This window comes from Xenopus tropicalis, chromosome 6 (assembly GCF_000004195.4).
Source record: "Xenopus tropicalis strain Nigerian chromosome 6, UCB_Xtro_10.0, whole genome shotgun sequence".
Lineage (NCBI taxonomy): Eukaryota > Metazoa > Chordata > Amphibia > Anura > Pipidae > Xenopus > Xenopus tropicalis.
In genome coordinates this window covers 60,967,663-60,986,457 of record NC_030682.2, presented here as the reverse complement: position 1 = coordinate 60,986,457, position 18,795 = coordinate 60,967,663, and the positions used below count along the sequence as shown (strand labels likewise).

Below are 18,795 nucleotides of genomic sequence, written 5' to 3'. Positions count from 1 at the left end.
CTAGGAAGTAGCAGAGAGACCTGAAGATGAGCTGCTTCTCATACAGAATATTCATGAGACTGGGTGCAGGGAGAAAAGTATGTTATTCTGGACACTATCTAGAGTAATTAGAGATGGAAAAAAGGTTTACTTATTCTTTAATTTAGCAAGAGAAATCCCTGCACATCAGAATGAGTGATTTGTGAATACAATTTATTGTGCATGTGGACATTGCTTGAACACATAAAGATGCCTGCTATTTTCTATACATGTGTTTTTTCGCTAAGGCACTTACTGCTTACTACTGTACTATAGTGCTCTGACACACCTTTTTTTTTTTCTTTTTTTTAATTGTAAAAGTGCAATGCCTATGCAGATAGATCAACATATCCCCTTTTGGTAGCATTTTTCTCACTAATTGGGTGTAATATATTGATTGCTGTTTACTGGCTGAACCTATCCCTACTGTATAGGTATGGGACCAATTATCCGGAAACCAGTTATCCAGAAAGTTCCAAATTACAGAAAGGCCATCTTCCATAGACTCCATTATAAGCAAGTAATCCACATTTGTAAAAAAGTATTTCCTTTTTCTCTGTAATAACAAAACAGTACCTTGTCCTTAATACCAACAAACATATAATTAATCCTTATTGGAGGAAAAACAATCCTATGGGGTTTAATTAACGTTTAAATGATTTTTTGGCAGACTTAAGGTATGCTGTTCCAAATTATGGAAAACCCCAGGTACAAATCATTCTGGATAACAGGTCCCATACCTGTACAACAAATGAAATTTTCGTGAACCTTACATAGTAACATAGTAAGTTAGGTTGAGAAAAAAAGACATACGTCCATCAAGTTCAACCTTAAAGGAGAATGAAAATTAAAATCACTTGGGGGTGCCAAAATGTTAGGTTTTCTCCAAACAGGGGCACCAGCCCAGGGTAAAAGGTAAGCGATTAAAGTCACTTGGGGTGCCTAACATTTTGGCACCCCCAAGTGACTTAGCCTTTCCTTCTCCTTTAATACCCAATATATAACCTGCCTAACTGCTAGTTGATCCAGAAGGCAAAAAAACCCATTTGATGCCTCTCTAATTTGCCGCAGAGAGGAAAAAATTGTAAAATATAATTTTAGATAATATTTTATAACAATTGGAAGGAAAATAATCCAGAAACCATAACAAATCTTGTCTATTTAAAAAAAACTTTTTTAAAAAGAATCTGTAAATGTATAACTTCTCAGAAGTAAATAAAAAGCAAACTTCCTCTTTAAAAATGTTAGTACTACACATATTAGGGGGATTTTTACTTGCAACTTTCTTTTCAAAAGTCAGAACTCCCAAATAGATGCTCTTTTAAATGCAAACTTTAGTCCCTATTAAAATGTTTGGTAAGGTTATCACACCTCTCCTTTAAAGCACAAACTAACTCAGAAAGACAATGTCAAGTATTGTTGTGGCGGGGACACACACCACACAATCATAAAATCAAAGACTAAGAGGGTGATTTATCAACGTTCCAACTCAATTTTTTTCCAAAATGAAATTGTTTCTGTTTTTTTGAGCTAAAACTCCCCAAATTCGAATTTTGATTGAAAAACTTGAATGTTCGATATTTATTTAGTGCAAAAACTCAAACAACTTGAATGGAAATTACGACATAAAAAAGCTTACAAGTTCACGTATAAGTCACTGGGAGTTATTCTAGGCAAAAATCAAACAATTTTTTCAATTCAAAATTCAAAAAAGTTTTCAATTTTTTTCAAGTTTGTGAACTTGAAAATTCAAGGTATTAGAGTTTCTTATTTGAAAGTTTTTTATATTCAGATTTTTAAATAAGCAAACATTCGAGTTTATTTAAAATGCAAGTTTATTCAAAGTAGAAAAAAACCTCTAAATTTTAAACTCAAAAATTGATAAACAGTGTGTGGCAAAACAATATGAGCCAAAACTTAATGTTAAACATACAATGCACGATCAAAACAATAAAGATAAATAACTCTTTAGAACAAAACGTGGTAGTAACAGCAACAGGTAACAAAATGCAGAGGTATTTCTGGCAAAGAGAGCATGAACCAAAAACATGTACAGACATAAAACAGCAGCCTCTGATATGAAAGTGCTAATGTGTGTCTGAAATAGGGAGCAAAACAGAAGACTAATAAAAGATCTAACTTCTGCCCATCATCTCAACTTCCTATTGCTCACTAGCAGTTAAAGAGAAGCATGACAAACAGAATAGGCAAGTAAAGGCCATGTCAGAAAATACCTTCTCCCAGATACAGGTGCTGCCAAACTGTGCAGCCATTTTTATTATAAAATCTCTACGGACAGGATATCAGCATGAAGAATGTGACTCGCATCTGAACATGAAAGTAGAAATTGATCTGCGCACATAGTTCCATGTGGTATCTTACGCCTTGTGCTGCAATATCTGTGTTGAGTGGGTTGTTAAACAGCTTGAAGTTTGCCCCCATGCCCTCTAAGTCCTGAAATCAGTTGTTAAATTAATCAATAGGAATATGTCTAATTTTGGGAACAAACTGACTGAAGTTTAAAATGTCTCTATTTCCCATAATATCCTGGAAAAGTTAATCGCAACAAAATGTCAGGTCATTTCTCACTAAGAAAGATTTCAGCAGGTGCAACTCCTTCCTGAATGCGGCTGTGGCTATAAAGCTGGCGCAAATTTTGTCTGCTTTTTGTAAACTCACACGCAAAGAATTTAGGAAGCATGTGATATCATTCAAGAAGGCAAGAGCTGTGAGAAAGCGAATATCTGTCATGCTTTTTAACAGTGTAGATTCACATTTTGTGTCCATTAAATACATTTCTTTCCAAAGTGCAAAAAATCTTTCCAGACATCTTCTTTCCATCCTCATTAAGTTGCATATGCACCCAATATGCAGTTTCTACCTCCTATCATACAGGTCACTTTAGTCGCCACATCCAAAATCTCTGTCATTTTTAGAGATGTGCCACATACAGCCCCCTTATGCACAATGAAACATGCAGCAGTCGATACCTTCCTTTTGTAGGCAACCTCCAAGTCTTGCCAACCATGGCTTTGGCTCCATCAGTGACAATGCATGTGTACCTATCAAAACCTCCATATTTATTTACCATTGTTTTTTTTACATCATTATATATCTCTACCCCTTTTGCGGATCCATGCAGAGGTATTAACTCCAATAGCCCTTCAGAAATAAGGAACACTTCATCCACAAAATGAACAAGTTGGCTGGTATCAGGGACATCTGTGCTTTCATCCAGTGCTAAATAATAGTAACAAACTTCTACAATGTCCTGTAGCCTGCCTGTGAGTTGCCAATTAATCTTGCAGATGCTATGAAATAGCTTTAGCCATAGTTACATTTCCAACGGCCTTGGGCATCTTAATTGCACACATTTTAACTAGACTCCCACTGCTAAATTGATCTTTTCTTTTAGCAATTTTTTCAGGAACAAGAAAAGATGCTTTTGCAGTCACTTTCTGTGATGTTGTAACTGCTGTGAATATGCTTTTCTATTTACTCAGTTTGCCCTTTAGGTTCTTAATGATGGTCAGTCTTGCTTCATCTGCGTATTTGGCATATTTTGTTTCATGGAGGGTTATAAAATGCCTTTCAACACTGAATCTGTATGCAAGTAATAAGGTTTGAGGACACACCAAACATTGTGGTTTGTCTTTGCTTGGTCCAAATGATTCAAATTTAAAATTTTTCCTGAAATTCATAATTTTCTAAATCAATTTTCCTTTTCTTTGCCGAGCTTTTTGCAGCACACATTTGACTTGTGTAATGCACAGCACTCTTTATGTTAGCAAAGTTGCAAAGCTTCATTATAATAAGCCTAGTGCCACAAAACATCGGTAGAAATCCACATTGAATTGTAAAGAATGTCCAACAGCAAAAGACATTAACCACAAAACATCAAATGGAAAAATAACATCAAACATCAAATAGTACTGAACGCCCAACCTTGAATGAAAAACGAATGTCCAACATTTAATGTCAACATCCCACAGAATGACACTGACCACCCAACATTATATTGACCATTAAAGCCCACCATCAAATGGTACTGACAACCAGAAGTAAATGACACAGGTACATCCATCCATTTTAAAATTACATTAACCAGCCCCTCATTATATATCAAAGAAATTCTCAGCATCACTAACCCCACAAAAATAGCAAAAGAAACCCCAGCACATGGATAATCATATGGACTACCAAAAACAACTTACAAATGCCTACCATGGCCCCTAAGTCAGGCTCACCTATTTTTCCCACACAGGCAGAGTAGAGTAGGCAGCCTAAGACAGAGTGTAGGTCAGGCACAGGCAGCACAGAACAGGCACTGCTAGTGACCACTCCCGAACAATCGGAAACAATGCAGGTGCCTTTCTACAGTCTGTGGTGTGAAGAGTGGATTAATTAGGGCACTTTACAACAGCTTAAATCTAAGGCATAAAGACGGCATTAATGAGGCCACCTTCCAGCAGTCTGAATCTGAGGTGTGAATGGAGATGCCATAACACATGTTACCAGCCATAGGTGTGGTCCATACAAGATTGACGCACAGGCCGCCAAAGCCCGACCACTGATCTACATTATTGCTTTTTTGAACCACCCATTTTTTTTTTTTTTACAATTCATGTAATATAACAAAACACAATATTTACCATTCTGCAATTTTCAACTTCTTGTTGCATTTCTTTAAGTTGTTCTGCTGCTCTGGACTCAATAGTCTTTTTCTGTCGCTCGAGCTCTTCCAGTGCCATTAAACTCTTTTCTTTATCTTGTAGCAAATTTAATGTCTCATCCTCATTCTTTTTCTGATATATTTTTTTTTTTAATTTAGAAAAAAAAAGTTATATATATATTTTATATACGCATACATACATACAGGATATCTACAATGAAGTGTATAACAGCCCTCCAAAATAAGTTAATATCCCCTGTGTGCCTGCTTTGATAAAATTTGAATAAAGAACACATGGGTGTAAAAAAGAAAAAAAAAAAAACACTATGTTGCAAATGTACATCACCGTTGGGACAGTATTTTACAACTATCTGTTATTCTACCAAAAATAAGGACCTGAAACGTTAACTTTCTATCCCAGGCTGGTGTACCTCCTCTACAAATAACACGCCAACCCAGGGCACTTGGCTGGGACACATTGCCATTTTTGCACCCACTTCCATGTAATTCTTCCATTACTTTGATGTGGCTGCATGCCTTGAAAACTAAAATGGGGCATTTCTGTAGAAGTACACTGGCATGGCCCAAAGCAGAAAGTCAGAAGTTAACATTTCCATCACAGTGAGGTGTCAACAAATTGACACATTTGTTAACTCAGCTAAGTTAGTTACTGTAATCATTTATTGTTCATTAAAGGGGAGCTGTGACCTTAAGGACTAATTCTGAATCATTTTCTATCATGGTAGGACATCTAGGAAGTGGTGAATTGAAAGAGGAATAGGCCTGTATGTATGTATATATATATATTGTGGGGATTTAGCTGGTAGCAGCCGGTAGCGGATGGTAATCTGGGCTTCACAGACGAGACAGACAACTCTGGTTTGCAACCAAAATGCTCAGGCTCCTGCCTGTGCTTTATTTTCCACAGTAAAGCAGTACATCACAACTGGGTATTTGCAAGTAAACAGTTCAAGAAAACATAAGTCTCACCAGACTGTAGTTTCAACACACGGGATACCCAAATCCTCACTGCCAATGCCCGGCAGTCCTTTTCTGGAGTCCCAGAATCAGGGGACTTTGTCGTCAGTCCAGCCTGCCCCTCTCAGTCTCTCTCAGAAACTGAACTATCTGGTCGCGACTCCCACTGCTCCCTCGCAGTGGCAGGTGGCACCCCCAGCTCCTCTAGGGGTTCCCAACACAGGCAGCGCTCCTGCACTGTGCCCTGCTCTGAGAGTGACCTTCAATTAGACCAGGCTCAACCTCCAAGTCTCTCAGAAAAACTGACGCCTTGCTGCACACCCAGGCTCACCTTAAATGCTTCAGCTGTTGCCTAATTGGCTCCAGCATTCCCTAATTGGCTCCAGCATTCTCTAACCATACTGCAGGGCACTAGCCTCTCCTGCCCTGGAGATTTAAAGGAGCCAGTACCTCAGCCTGGGTGCTATATACCTGCCATCCAACAGACAAGTCTCACTGAGACAAGCCTTTTTGTCACAATATATATATATATATATATATATATATATATATATATATATATATATATATATATACACATACATACATACATACAAACACAGTATATATATATTTTTGTGTGTGGCCAACAGGTTCCCTTTGAGTTCAACAAAACAGGCAACAAAAATCGCCACCACAGTAGTTTTTGTGCATTAATGTTTAAAAAATATAGCATACAATTAGTGGAATAAGGTGTTAAACTTACGACAGCATTCATTTGATCCTGGAATTCTTGTTCCTTCAGGCGAATCTGTTCATTATACTCCTGTTCCTTATTCAGCAAGGCTTCTGCATGAACTTTCTCAATCTCACTAATACGACTATCACAGGATTTCTAGATTTAAACAGATAAAATAAAATCTAGTAAAGAAAGTATAAGGTTGTATGTGAAGCAAACCATCAATGCAATAATTGCATCTTTAAAGGAGAACGAAAGTAACAATCACTGGAGGGTGCCAAAATGTTAGGCACCCCACAGTGATTGTAATCACTTGCCTCAACCCCTGGCCGGCGCAGGAAACTGCACCGGCCAGTGTGTATGTGACGAAGTGATCCTCTTCCTTCTTCGCACATGCGCAGTGGAGTGAAAAGCCTAACTTTAACAAAAAAATGGCTGCTTTTCGCTCAGCTGCACATACACGGCCCCGGAATCTCGTCAAAAGGAGAAGGAAGGAATATGATTGCCTGGCCGGTGCACTTTACTCCAGCATCAGCCAGGGGTTTCATGTAAGTTATTACATTTGGCACCCCCCAGTGATTTAGCCTTTTCTTCTCCTTTAAAGCAAAGGCAAGTGGTCACTCAAAATTTTCAAGGGTGCACTTACACCTTTTCTTTATAGTACAGTATAGTGTACTTTATTCAGCAGCTTGAAGAGATAGTGCCACATTAAATTTCTAAGCAAGAATTTGTACAATGAACTACCCCTAAAAACAGCATGTTAAAGAAGTGAAACAAAAAAAAAAATACACAGAACGTGTATACTGAAGGAAAGGAAGTGAAGTCATTAAACATGAATGTTCTGTACTCAGTGTATTACCATATCTTAGATGATGCACTGAGTACAGAACATACTGCTGCAGTTGACAAACGGTAGCTAAACCATAGCTATACACAGGCTCATAGGGCATTTTCTTTGGTAACACATAAATCCACTAGAGAAGTGCCTGAATGTGCTTCTGCTCCCAACTATTCACTTATAGCTGAGATACTTGTCATGTGTAATCCTGGCTCATGCCACCCAAGGTGGCCTTTCTGATGCTACTTACTCCGAATCCTGTGCTTACATTTTCTGCATCAGAGGGTGGTGAGAAGGGGCTGCATAATAATTCCACTCCCTGCACTAGAGGAGCTGAAATTTCTAATTTAAAAATCTAATTTTTGGCTCTTATAGTTACTAGAAGTGGCCTTTAGCCACCTCTGGTAACCCACTGGGCGCTGCTGCCTAAGGCAAGAATCTAAACTTGAGGAGAAGGAAAGGCTAATAAAGAGTTAATCTCAAGCTGCCATACTTTCAGTTTTCTCAATAATGCCCTTAAGTCTCCCCATATTTCTCCCATTCAGATGATCAGAAGCCAAACAGGAAGAAAAAACACTGAGCTGTGTAAAGAAAGTTCCCATAATGCCTCACTCCTGCACCGAGACCAAGTGTACAGGCTCAATTTGTAAGACTATGGGGCCCATTTACTTACTCACGAACCGGCCGAATGCGTCTGATTGCGTTTTTTTCGTAATGATCGGTATTTGGTGATTTTTTCGGAAAATTGTCGCGACTTTTTCATTACCAATACGAGTTTTTCGTAGCCGTTACGATGCGCTCGTATTTTGTCGCGACTTTTGCGTAGCCTTCGTGCCGAGTACGAAAGATTCAGATTCATTCAAGCTTCAGTATGGTGACTTTACTTGGGCCAGGTTGGAGCTGCAGGGTGCCATTGAGTCCTATGGGAGGCTTCCAAAATCATGCTAAGTCTGAAAGTTTCGCCCGCCGCTTACGAGCGCTCAATAAGAAAAAGTCGCGACAAGATACGAGCGCATCGTAATGGCTACGGAAAACTCGCGTTTTTTCGCGCAAATCGTATTAGTAACGAAAAAGTCGCGACAATTTCCGAAAAAGTCGTAAAGGCGCCGAAAAAATGGCAAAAAATACGAAAAAGTCGCAAAATGTTCGTTTTCCAATCGGATTTTTCCAATTCGAATTCGTGTCTTAGTAAATGTGCCCCTAAGGGGCTGATTTACTAACCCACGAATCCGACCCGAATTGCAAAAGTTCCGACTTGAAAACGAACATTTTGCGACTTTTTCGTATGTTTTGCGATTTTTTCGGATTCTGTACGAATTTTTCGTTACCAATACGATTTTTGCGTAAAAACGCGAGTTTTTCGTATCCATTACGAAAGTTGCGTAAAAAGTTGCGCATTTTTCGTAGCGTTAAAACTTAACGCTACGAAAAATGCGCAACTTTTCGCGTAAGTTTTAACGCTACGAAAAATGCGCAACTTTTTACGCAACTTTCGTAATGGATATGAAAAACTCGCGTTTTTACGCAAAAATCGTATTGGTAACGAAAAATTCGTAAAGAATCCGAAAAAAATCGCAAAACATACGAAAAAATCGCAAAATACCGATCATTACGAAAAAAACGCAATCGGACTCCATTCGACCCGTTCGTGGGTAAGTAAATCAGCCCCTAAGAGTCAGCTTCCTGCTGATTGGCTCAGATCCACATTCCTCAAGGGGGTGGAATGAGTTCTTAGCATTCTTGTGGGAGGGGGGAGCAGGAGAGGGAAAAGAGCAGAGAGCTGTGTGTCTCTGGCACATGAATTGCAGACACAACAAATCTTTTGACAGAGAAGTCAGTGCAGCATTTCTGTGAGTGCTTATGGCTGTATTTACATAGACCTTTATATTAAAGCTTACTTAGTTTTTACCTTTCTTTCTCCTTTAATACTAACACGAAATCATTTGGACAATTAAAGAGAAAAGAGCTACAACTCTTCTGATTTATAATGGAAAACTGAATTGTTTTGTATTAATGTATATTATTTTATTTCATTCTTGGTGTGGTGTAAATAACCAGTCACCTTCATAATGTCCACCACCTCTTGCTTCACACGACTTAATTCCTTCTGAAGATTGACACGCTCCTCCTCACTGGCCTTTTCTATAGCTTTAATTTGCTCTTCCATCTGCAGCTTTTCAAAAGCATCCTCAGCTTTCTGTGAAGATATTTTTTCTACATCTTCAAATGCTAAAGAAAAAAAAAAAAAAAAGAAATCTGTTAGACTAGTAGAAATCACACAAATTTATGTTCTTTTAAAGGAAACCATGTAAACCAGTAATATCATAATAAATATTTTGAGTGTTGATAATAACTATCTGGATTTAAGTATTGTCATGTCAACTTTTGTAATTCTTAGGTTCTCAAACACCATCAATTTAGTTCTACTCAATTATCATCATTAAAAATTCTACCAAGTTTGTAAGACTCCTTGTAATGCCTGTAGCAGCCTATCCTTCTCTCAGGTCTGAACTAGGATTCAAACTAGGCCCTGCTTTTCAAATACACAGAGAAACAATAGGTTATCTGAAAGCAGCTCTAATGTGCAGCTCTGTAATTTAGGTAGGTAAGATACAGAGGGCTTCAAAAATTCTGTTTAAATAAAATCTGTTTATTGAACTTACCCCAGTTAATAATTCTAAAGGACTTTTAAGTATTGGATTAGGTGCACATTAGATTTTAAATAGCTTGTACAGTAATTGACCATCTTGCAAATCAGAATTAACTGCCAAGGAATTTTAGAGATCTTTCTGGAACACATCCCATTCACAGACAAGGAGGTGCTAAAACTGTAGGCCATGCCAGCATGACCAGACCATCTCTATGCCCCCACTTGGTAACTATATAGATAAAATTAGAATTGTTCCCTCATTTAGTATATACTTGCTTAAATAAAATGAAAATCAAATCTATATTTAGCAGTCAGCTACTGCAAGTCTGTGCAATAAAAATCCCTTTTCACATTGTCTGTACATTTTAATCTTATAGAAGTTTGAAAGTGGCAGGTTTTCTTGGCAATATATAAAATTTACATTATTGCCCCAAATAAGACCAGAATTTATAAAAAGGGGTTTACATTTTTTACATTTGACGTTTACTCAAAATGGCTTAATAAATGTGCCCTATAGCTTTCTTCCTATTAAAGCAGCTTTGTGGATACAAGGTTGCACTGGATGGTGTTAATCTATGAAATGTTGAATGGCACCAGGTGTACCAGTGGTTTGCAGAGTTGTAATATACTAAACAAAGAAGAAAAATTAATTATCATATATAGCACCTACCACTACTAGGCAAAGTGTATGGATAATTAAATAAAAAAAATATTACTTGCTAAAAAACACCGCCATGGAAACATAAGGAAGCAAGATGCATTGAAGGAGAAGGAAAGGCTAAGTCACTTGGGGGTGCCAAAATGTTAGGCACCCCCAAGTGACTTTAATCACTTACCTTGTACCCCGGGCTGGTGCCCCTGTTAGGAGAAAAACGAATCAGCCCAACATGGAAGAAGGAAGCGCTCACAGCTACCCCGGGCTGGTGCGGTTCTCTCTTAACAGGAGCACCAGCCAAGGTACAAGGTAAGCGATTTAAGTCACTTGGGGGTGCCTAACATTTTGGCACCCCCAAGTGACGTGGCCTTTCCTTCTCCTTTAAAACATTAAATAAAAAAATTTAAAAAAACGTGTGCTTTTCCCACTATCTGAGATAAACTTTTATTTGGTTAGCCTCACCTATCTAGTGAAGTAGGCCAACAACAACATATATTTCTAGAAGGAAATGGAAGTCCTCCTACTTATGTAATAGAACAAATGACTCAAGAAGTGTTAGAATACAAACTTTACTTTGAAGGATGAGTTCATAAATACAAAAATTGTTTTTGAGCTAGTAAATCTTCATACATTTCAAACTGATCCCAGGTATGTTAGATTTAATACTTTCTTACCAGCTTTCTCTAACTTTTCTTTCTGTTGCTGCAGTTCCTCACAATGTGAACTTAATTTCTTGACCCTTGACCGAAGCTGAGAAACCTCTTCTTCCTTCAGTTCTAATGTCTCATGCATCTGCCGTTTTGTTTCTGCAATCATCATACCCTTAAAAGACAAATTTGGCATGGGTTCTTTTCAAACAATATCCAGAAAGTTCAGAGTTATTAGAGTTATTATACCAGAGTACATTTTAAGCAAATAATTCTATTTTAAAATTGATTACCTTTTTCTCTGTAATAAAAAACAGTGCCTTGTACTTGATGGTAGGTGGGCAATCCTATTGTTTATTTAATGTTTAAATGATTTTTAGAAAATTTAAGGTATGGTGATCTCAATTACAAAAAGACCCTTTATCTGGAAAACCCCAGGTCTCTAGCAATCCAGATAATTGACCCTATACCTGTTTCTATAAATACAGGCAAAATAGTTTACTCCATTGACTTATCAATTTTATTTAACATTTAAATGTTTTTCAGCTGATTTAAGGTATGGTAATCCAAATTATAGAAAAGAAAATCCCAGGACCCAAACATTCTGCATATTGTTATTACACATTTCTGTTGTCGAGGCTGCAAGCTTGCATGTGTCAAATTTATGCCTTATTAGAGTCACCTGAATTGTAAATTAAAAAAAACTGTCCCATCGCAAACCCCAACCTAAAAATGCAGAGCAGCGCTGATTGCTCCAACTGCGCCTGCTCAAGCAGCGTCAGTGTCAGCGGTGGCACACAGGTACGTAGCCGCGCTGCTCTGCATTTTTAGGTTGGGCTTTGCAACAGAGGTGAGTGGAGTCGAGGCCGGCCAGTTAAGGGGGCTTTATAGCTGGGGGGGTGTAGTTTTCCTTTAAGGACTGGAGCACATAACTGCACTGCATACTCAAAGTGAGAGACCAGAGACCGACAAAGAGGCAAAATTATGTTTTCATCCCTTGAGTCAATGACCTTTTTTTATACAGCACTTTATTTGCTTTAGAAGCCACAGAATGACACTGCCTGGAATTAGACAACTTGTTATCTACAAAAATCCCCAGATCCTTCTCCATTAAGGAAACCTCCAACACACATTTAGGAGGAGATTCACTAAGACCCAAACGCTCAGAGAGTATTGTTACCGTTTTTTTGCGGCTGCGCGACTTTTTCGCACGCCCCCGGGAAAAATTCGAAAAGGCTCTGCCGCTGTTTACAATGGTCAGTACGAAAATTTTGTGACTTTCGGATCACCAATATGATATTATCGTGAGTAATACGATTTTTCCGTAAGCATTTTCGGGATATTTGCGATCTTCGTTTCCAATCCGAGTTTTTCCCATTCGGGATTCGTATTCGTGGATTAGTAAATCTGCCCCATAGTGTATAACTTTATTTTATTTATATTATGTCTACCAAAGTGAATAATTTTGCACATGTCAACACTGAACCTCATTTTCCATTTTGCTGCCCAGTTTTCGAATTTTATCAAATTGCTCTGCAAAGTGGCAGCATCCTGCATGGAACTTGCACAATTTAGTGTCGTCAGCAAAAATAGAAACATTACTGTCTATGCCCACCTTCAGGTCAATAATAAACAAGTTATGACCCCTGCGGTACTCCACTAATACTGGCCAAATTAGCAAATGTTCCATTTACAACCACTCTTTGTAGTCTATCCTTCAGCCAGTGTTCTATCCAAGTACAAATATTATGTTCTAGCCCAATATTCCTGAATTTTATCATTAACTTTCTGTGGGGTTTACATTCAAGTTTCTTTTGAATTTCCTCCTTAGTAAAATCAGTAGTTATATTATTTCTCGATAACCCTGGTAATACATGGAGACCCCAAAGAAAAATGCAGGTGTAAATTTTCACAGGGTACTATAGCTTCTTAAAGCATTAAAACAAGGTGACAAAACATTTACTAAAGATCAAGGCCATAAAAGCTGAGGTTTGCAATAATGTATATTGGGGGGAGGCCCCTGTGCTGCATGTGTCTGAGGGATTTTTATGGTTCCAATCTATTAAAGGCTCCATAAAATTCTGCCCCCGACATAAGATTTCAGAGATAATCAGTACAAGAGATGAACAGCACTAATTTACATACAGATCATCTCAAAACATCAAGTGTCTCTAGATATACTGTAAATAAGAAGCAAATATTTACCTTATCTTGTTCCAGCTGTTCAATTGAATTCTTGGCATCTCTAAGCTGGGTAATCAGCTTGCTCTTCTCACTAGTGTGAAGTTCCTAAAATACCAAAACAGATATCCAATTAAGCTTTAGATTATGAGAGGTAATAAAACATATGGTTTTATTAAATTTGATAATCTCTTAAAATTTTATTTATTACAGGTATGTGATCTCTTATCCAGAAACCAGTTCTAGAAAATTCCAAATTACAAGAAATTAATCTCCCTTAGAGCCCATTATGAGCAGAACATTTTAATTTTTAAAAATTATTTTCTTTTTCTCTGTAATAATAAAATGGTACCTCACACTTAATGGTAACTAAGCTGTATGAATCCAAGTTGTTTTTTTTTTTTAATGTCTAGATGATTTTTAGCAGAATTAAGGTATTTTGGTTCAAATTACAAAAAAAGATACTTTATCCAGAAAACCGCAGGTCCCAAGCATTCTGGATAATAGAGCCTCTATCTGTATATATAAATACAGAAAAAAAAATGTGCACTCCATGGACACACACATAATAAAGGTGGTCCGAACTCAAATGTCTGTGTTTCTTATAGTGCTTCAATTGCAACCCTGAAAAAGGCCTTTAAACAGGAGCCAAAATGTTGGTGAAATTTATGGAATAAATATTGGATACTGAAGTAAGGACCACCTTTATTGTATTATACCTTTTGGTTCTTTTAAGAGAGTGCAGCTTTCAGATTTTATATATATATATATATATATATATATATATATATATATATATATATATATATATATATATATATATATATATTTAATATACACACACACAAACTTAGAAAACTTTGATTTTTACACTTCCAAGCAAAAATATGCAACATAATTATATAGCGGGAATTTACAAAAATGTCGGTAAGGAACAATGTCGTATTTGCTCTGACTTATTCACAGACCAATTTTCTGTCATTTTTCCACTTCTATGGACATTTTTTTCAAAAATGTTGTTAAAAAGTGGCTGTGGTCACTTTTTTTTACCTTTTTGAGAGTTGGTTGTAACCACAACATTTTTCCAAACATTTAACGCCAATATTTCTCTACCATAACTAAAATGTTGGGGGAAAATGTTGACAGGTTAATTTGGCTTAAGTCTGTATAGAGAAACACAAACATTTTCACAGTGCAATAACAGCAACTGTTTACCATGTACATGACACTTTTGGCAACATTACGTCAAATAAATAAAACTATAAGATACCTTTGTGAATTTGGTGTGGATACAAACATTTTTACAATTTGGGGACCGGCACTTGTAAACTCCCCTATGTCTCTAGTGAATACCTAGGTACACGGCATGTATCAGAAATAAGTGTGTGGTAACCCTGTAGTTTATTCTGGAAAAGCTTTTGTTTGATTTTGAGTGGAGTGCTTTTGTCCCATAAGTTCCATAAGAATTTATTGCACAATAGTGTGCTTCTGTACATGCTTCCCCCTAGCTTTGACATCTGTCTGCATGTGTGCCTTCTTTGAGGAAGCTGAGCTGGAGATTTAATAGAAGCATCCTGCACTGAATATAATTCTGCTCGTTTTCATTCAAACATTTCAGTATGAAAAGGACAGTTCAAATCTTCCTAATTAAAACAGATAAAACAGCATCAAGGTACACTCTATTGAAGGAGGAATAAACAAAAAATAATACACAATAACTGGTCCACAAAGCACAATGTTTCTGTAGAATTCTAAGGGGGTTATGTATTAAAAGGCACTAAGTTTGCCCAGTAGCAGCAACCCATAGCAACCAATCAGCAGGTGGAATTTACTGGTCATCTGTTTACAAGCAAAAATCTTATTGGTTGCTATGGGTTACAGCTACTGGGCAAACTTGGTGCCTTTTAGTACATATAAGGGTTTAACTTCTATACATACTTTAATTTTCTCAAGTTCCTGGAGTCTTTCATCTAGTTGGTTTTGAAGAGCTTCATTTTCACTACTGAGGTGAGCACACTGTTCCTTGTGCGACTTGATTGATTTCTTACACCTTTGCAAAAGGTTCTCTTGACGTTTTACTCTAACCTGGAGAGCATTTAAAGTGTTTGCAGCATTCCCATCATCTAGAGCAAAAATATTAAACATTTGTGACATTCATAGAGTGATAAGAGTGTTAGAAAGGGAAGCTAATATTATAGGTATAAAAAAACCTCAAACAAATGTATATGAATTACATTTTTGTCAGGTATATTATTAGCAGGATAAAGGTAAATTAGAGCAAGTAAAGGATAATCTGGCCCAACACAAGGATGAGTAGCAACTTTAATACCTGTACTGACTTGCCCCTTATGGTGACCTAAGACATGAGAGTGGGGCAAGACAGCACATGACCAGAATGAGCAGACAAATCAGGAGAGCAGCACACTGTAAAATATATTGCACACTTGGCCCTCTTTAACTCGACACAATGCCCTATCAGAGTGATGTCCAACTTATTACAAACAGGGGGTCAGTTATAACTCATACAGCAAGTTGGAGATCCAGATTAATTAAAGATAATTATGTCATACAGATAAGTCTATAAATCCTCTGAGCAGACTGGGAGGGGGGGTTATAAAAATCCTTGGGAGGGCCACATTTGGCCCACAGGCCTCCAGTTAGGACTGGTTTGAACAGACAACTACTACATAGTTTCAAAAGTCAAAAGCAGAGAATAGTCTTAACTTGTACAAATAACTTTAAAAGCAATGTAACAGTTTTTGGGTAGAAGACCCATTTAGAAGGCCCAACTCACTACAGTTCATATGGACAGTTACTGTTTCTGTTGGATTGTTTTCCTGATGTTCTAATTTAATGTTTAAATAATTATATATAATTTTTTTTTTCATATCCGCTCATTTGTAAGGCACACAGCATATTCATTTAAACAGCAGTCAAGTCTCATCGAACACAGTGATTCCACTGTTCTCCAATTACTATGATATTTTTAGCGCCTGTCACAGAAGATGATGCTACAGGGCTGATCATACCATTTTAATACTAACTGCACTGGTTTCAGAGCATCTGATTTAATTACTATTCAGCCTTGTATTAGGAGTATAGGTAGGGGACCTGTTATCCAAGAATGCTCGGGACCTGGCGTTTTCCAGATAAGGGATCTTTCCATAGTTTGGATCTCCAAAACTTAATTCTGCTAAAAATTATTTAAATACTGAATAAACCCAATAGGCTTGTTTTGACTCCAGTAAGGATTCATTATACCTTAGTTGTGATCAAATACAATGTTCTGTTTTATTATTACAGAAATAAAGGAAATAATTTTTAAAAACTTGAATTATTTGCTTATAATGGAGTCTATGGGAGATGGCCTTTCGGTAATTCTGAACTTTCTGGATAAGGGGTTTTCGGATAAGGGATCCCCCATACATACATACATACATACTATTTATACAATACATTGAGTTGTCCCTAAGCTCAGGTAATTTAAAACATAATGTGTAGCTTTTCTATCCTACTTCTTTGTTAAGCTTTAGTTGTCCATACAGAGCAGTTACATGTCAAATGCTTACAATTTCTAATCAGACAAAATCCATGCATTTCTGTAGCCTCTAAAACAGGTAAAAATTACTTTATCCACTACACAAAGACTTTAGAGGCAATATAGAATGTTAAAAGGGATTGTCGTGATTTTATGGTGTTCTTTTTATTTCTAAATTACACTATTTACATAGCAAATAATTCACTTTATCATCATTTAAAATGTTATTCTTGAACCAACAAATGTATTTTTTTAGTTGTAATATTGGTGTGTAGGTGCCATGTCAGTCCATTATGCCTGATTCTGAACTGCTTTCAGGTAACCATTGTATCACCTACTCCCATGTAACTGGAGAAGTCCCAAGCCGGACTTGGATTCCTTACTATTGAGTGCTATTCTGATATCTACCGGGAGCTACTATCTTGCTACCTTCACATTGTTCTGCTGATCGGCTGCTAGGGGGAAAGGGAGGGGGTGATATCACTTGCAACTCAGCAATAAAGTGTGACTGAAGTTTATCAGAGCAGAGGTCACTCTGGTATATAAAAAATATGGCTAGCCCATTGTGAAAAATCTGTTGGCATTTTTGAAAAACAGATTTCAAAGCAGGTTTCTTCTAGAGAAGCTCTATTAACTGAACTGGCGGCCCACGACCCCCCTCTGTGTGGCCCCCCCACCTGTCTGGCTGCTTTGATGGCTTACCTTTGTGTAAGCTTTAAATAATATCAGTACTGGCCCCCTGCATGGTTAACACCTCAGATTTAGGATGTAAACCCCCTGTATTGTTTAAAATTGTAATCCCCTGTGTTGTTCACACCTTTTAATCCCTGCATTATTCACCCCCAGCAGTGTTCACACCTCAGGCTCAGGCTGTAATCACCCACATTGTTCCCCTGTTCACACCTCAAACCCACAGAACCCTGCACACTATAAAAAGAACATATATTGAGGTGGTACTGCAATTAAAAAGTTTTTTAATATATAGGGCTGAAGGATATATAGACTGAAGGAGCAGTGCCAGCATTGCGTCACTGTAGGATGCCTGTGTGTGCCATACACACAGGCAGGGCAGGCAGAGTATGGCACACACAGGCAGGGTAGGGAAGGCAGAGTATGGCACACACAGGCAGGGTAGGGCAGGCAGAGTATGGCACACACAGGCAGGGTAGGGCAGGCAGAGTATGGCACACACAGGCAGGGTAGGGAAGGAGAGTATGGCACACGCAGGCAGGGTAGGGAAGGCAGAGTATGGCACACACAGGCAGGGTAGGCAGAGTATGGCACACACAGGCAGGGTAGGGAAGGCATAGTATGGCACACGCAGGCAGGGTATGGCACACAGGCAGGGTAGGGCACACACAGGCAGGGTAGGGCAGGCAGAGTATGGCAGGTTTATGCTGTACTACCACCATTAATATGGCTATGGTCATGCAATAACATGGGTGTGGTTTCAAGTGGGTGTGGTTTTAAAAAGGGGAGTGGTCAAAACTAGCTTCCATTATCGGCCCTCCACCACGGAGGCCGGAAAAATTTCGTCCCTTGGTACCACAGAAGTTGGACAGCACTGCTATAAGTGGTTAAACTCTATTAACAAATTCTTCCTTAACAGAGGTAAACTCTAGTTTACCTAGAAAACTGCACTGGTCAGGGTGTGTGTGGGCAAGCATTCCTCCTTTGATCTTCACACATGGGCAGTAGAGTGAAAATGAACAAAAAAATCTGGCGTTTTCGCTCAACTGCGCATGCCTTGGCCCCGGGATCCTGAGGAAAGAAGACAGAAAAAAAGAGGAACGCTTGCTTGTATATTCTCCAGGCCGGTGCATTTTTCCCTACCAGGAGCAACGGCCAGGGCTATCAGGTAAGAGCTTACAATCACTGGGGGTGCCTAACATTGGCTTCT

At 38.0% G+C, this 18,795-nt stretch overlaps 1 protein-coding gene across 4 annotated transcripts in view; it reads right to left on the bottom strand.

Annotated features, from left to right (window-relative positions):
• golga4 (golgin A4) overlaps positions 1 to 18,795 on the bottom strand; it is a 65,430-nt gene that overhangs the window by 21,836 nt on the left and 24,799 nt on the right. For 3 of the 4 annotated variants that reach the window (XR_004223266.1, XM_018094817.2, XM_018094816.2), the window contains exons 10-15: positions 15,296 to 15,480; positions 13,382 to 13,465; positions 11,204 to 11,351; positions 9,287 to 9,453; positions 6,414 to 6,542; positions 4,671 to 4,823 (exon numbers count right to left, since the gene is read on the bottom strand). Coding sequence is in view for 3 of the 4 variants with exons in the window: in XM_018094817.2 (XP_017950306.1) it covers positions 4,671 to 4,823; positions 6,414 to 6,542; positions 9,287 to 9,453; positions 11,204 to 11,351; positions 13,382 to 13,465; positions 15,296 to 15,480 (866 nt within the window). In the remaining variant the exon portion in view is untranslated. The remainder of the gene's footprint in view (positions 1 to 4,670; positions 4,824 to 6,413; positions 6,543 to 9,286; positions 9,454 to 11,203; positions 11,352 to 13,381; positions 13,466 to 15,295; positions 15,481 to 18,795) is intronic. The other variant, XM_018094818.2, reaches the window with a different exon arrangement.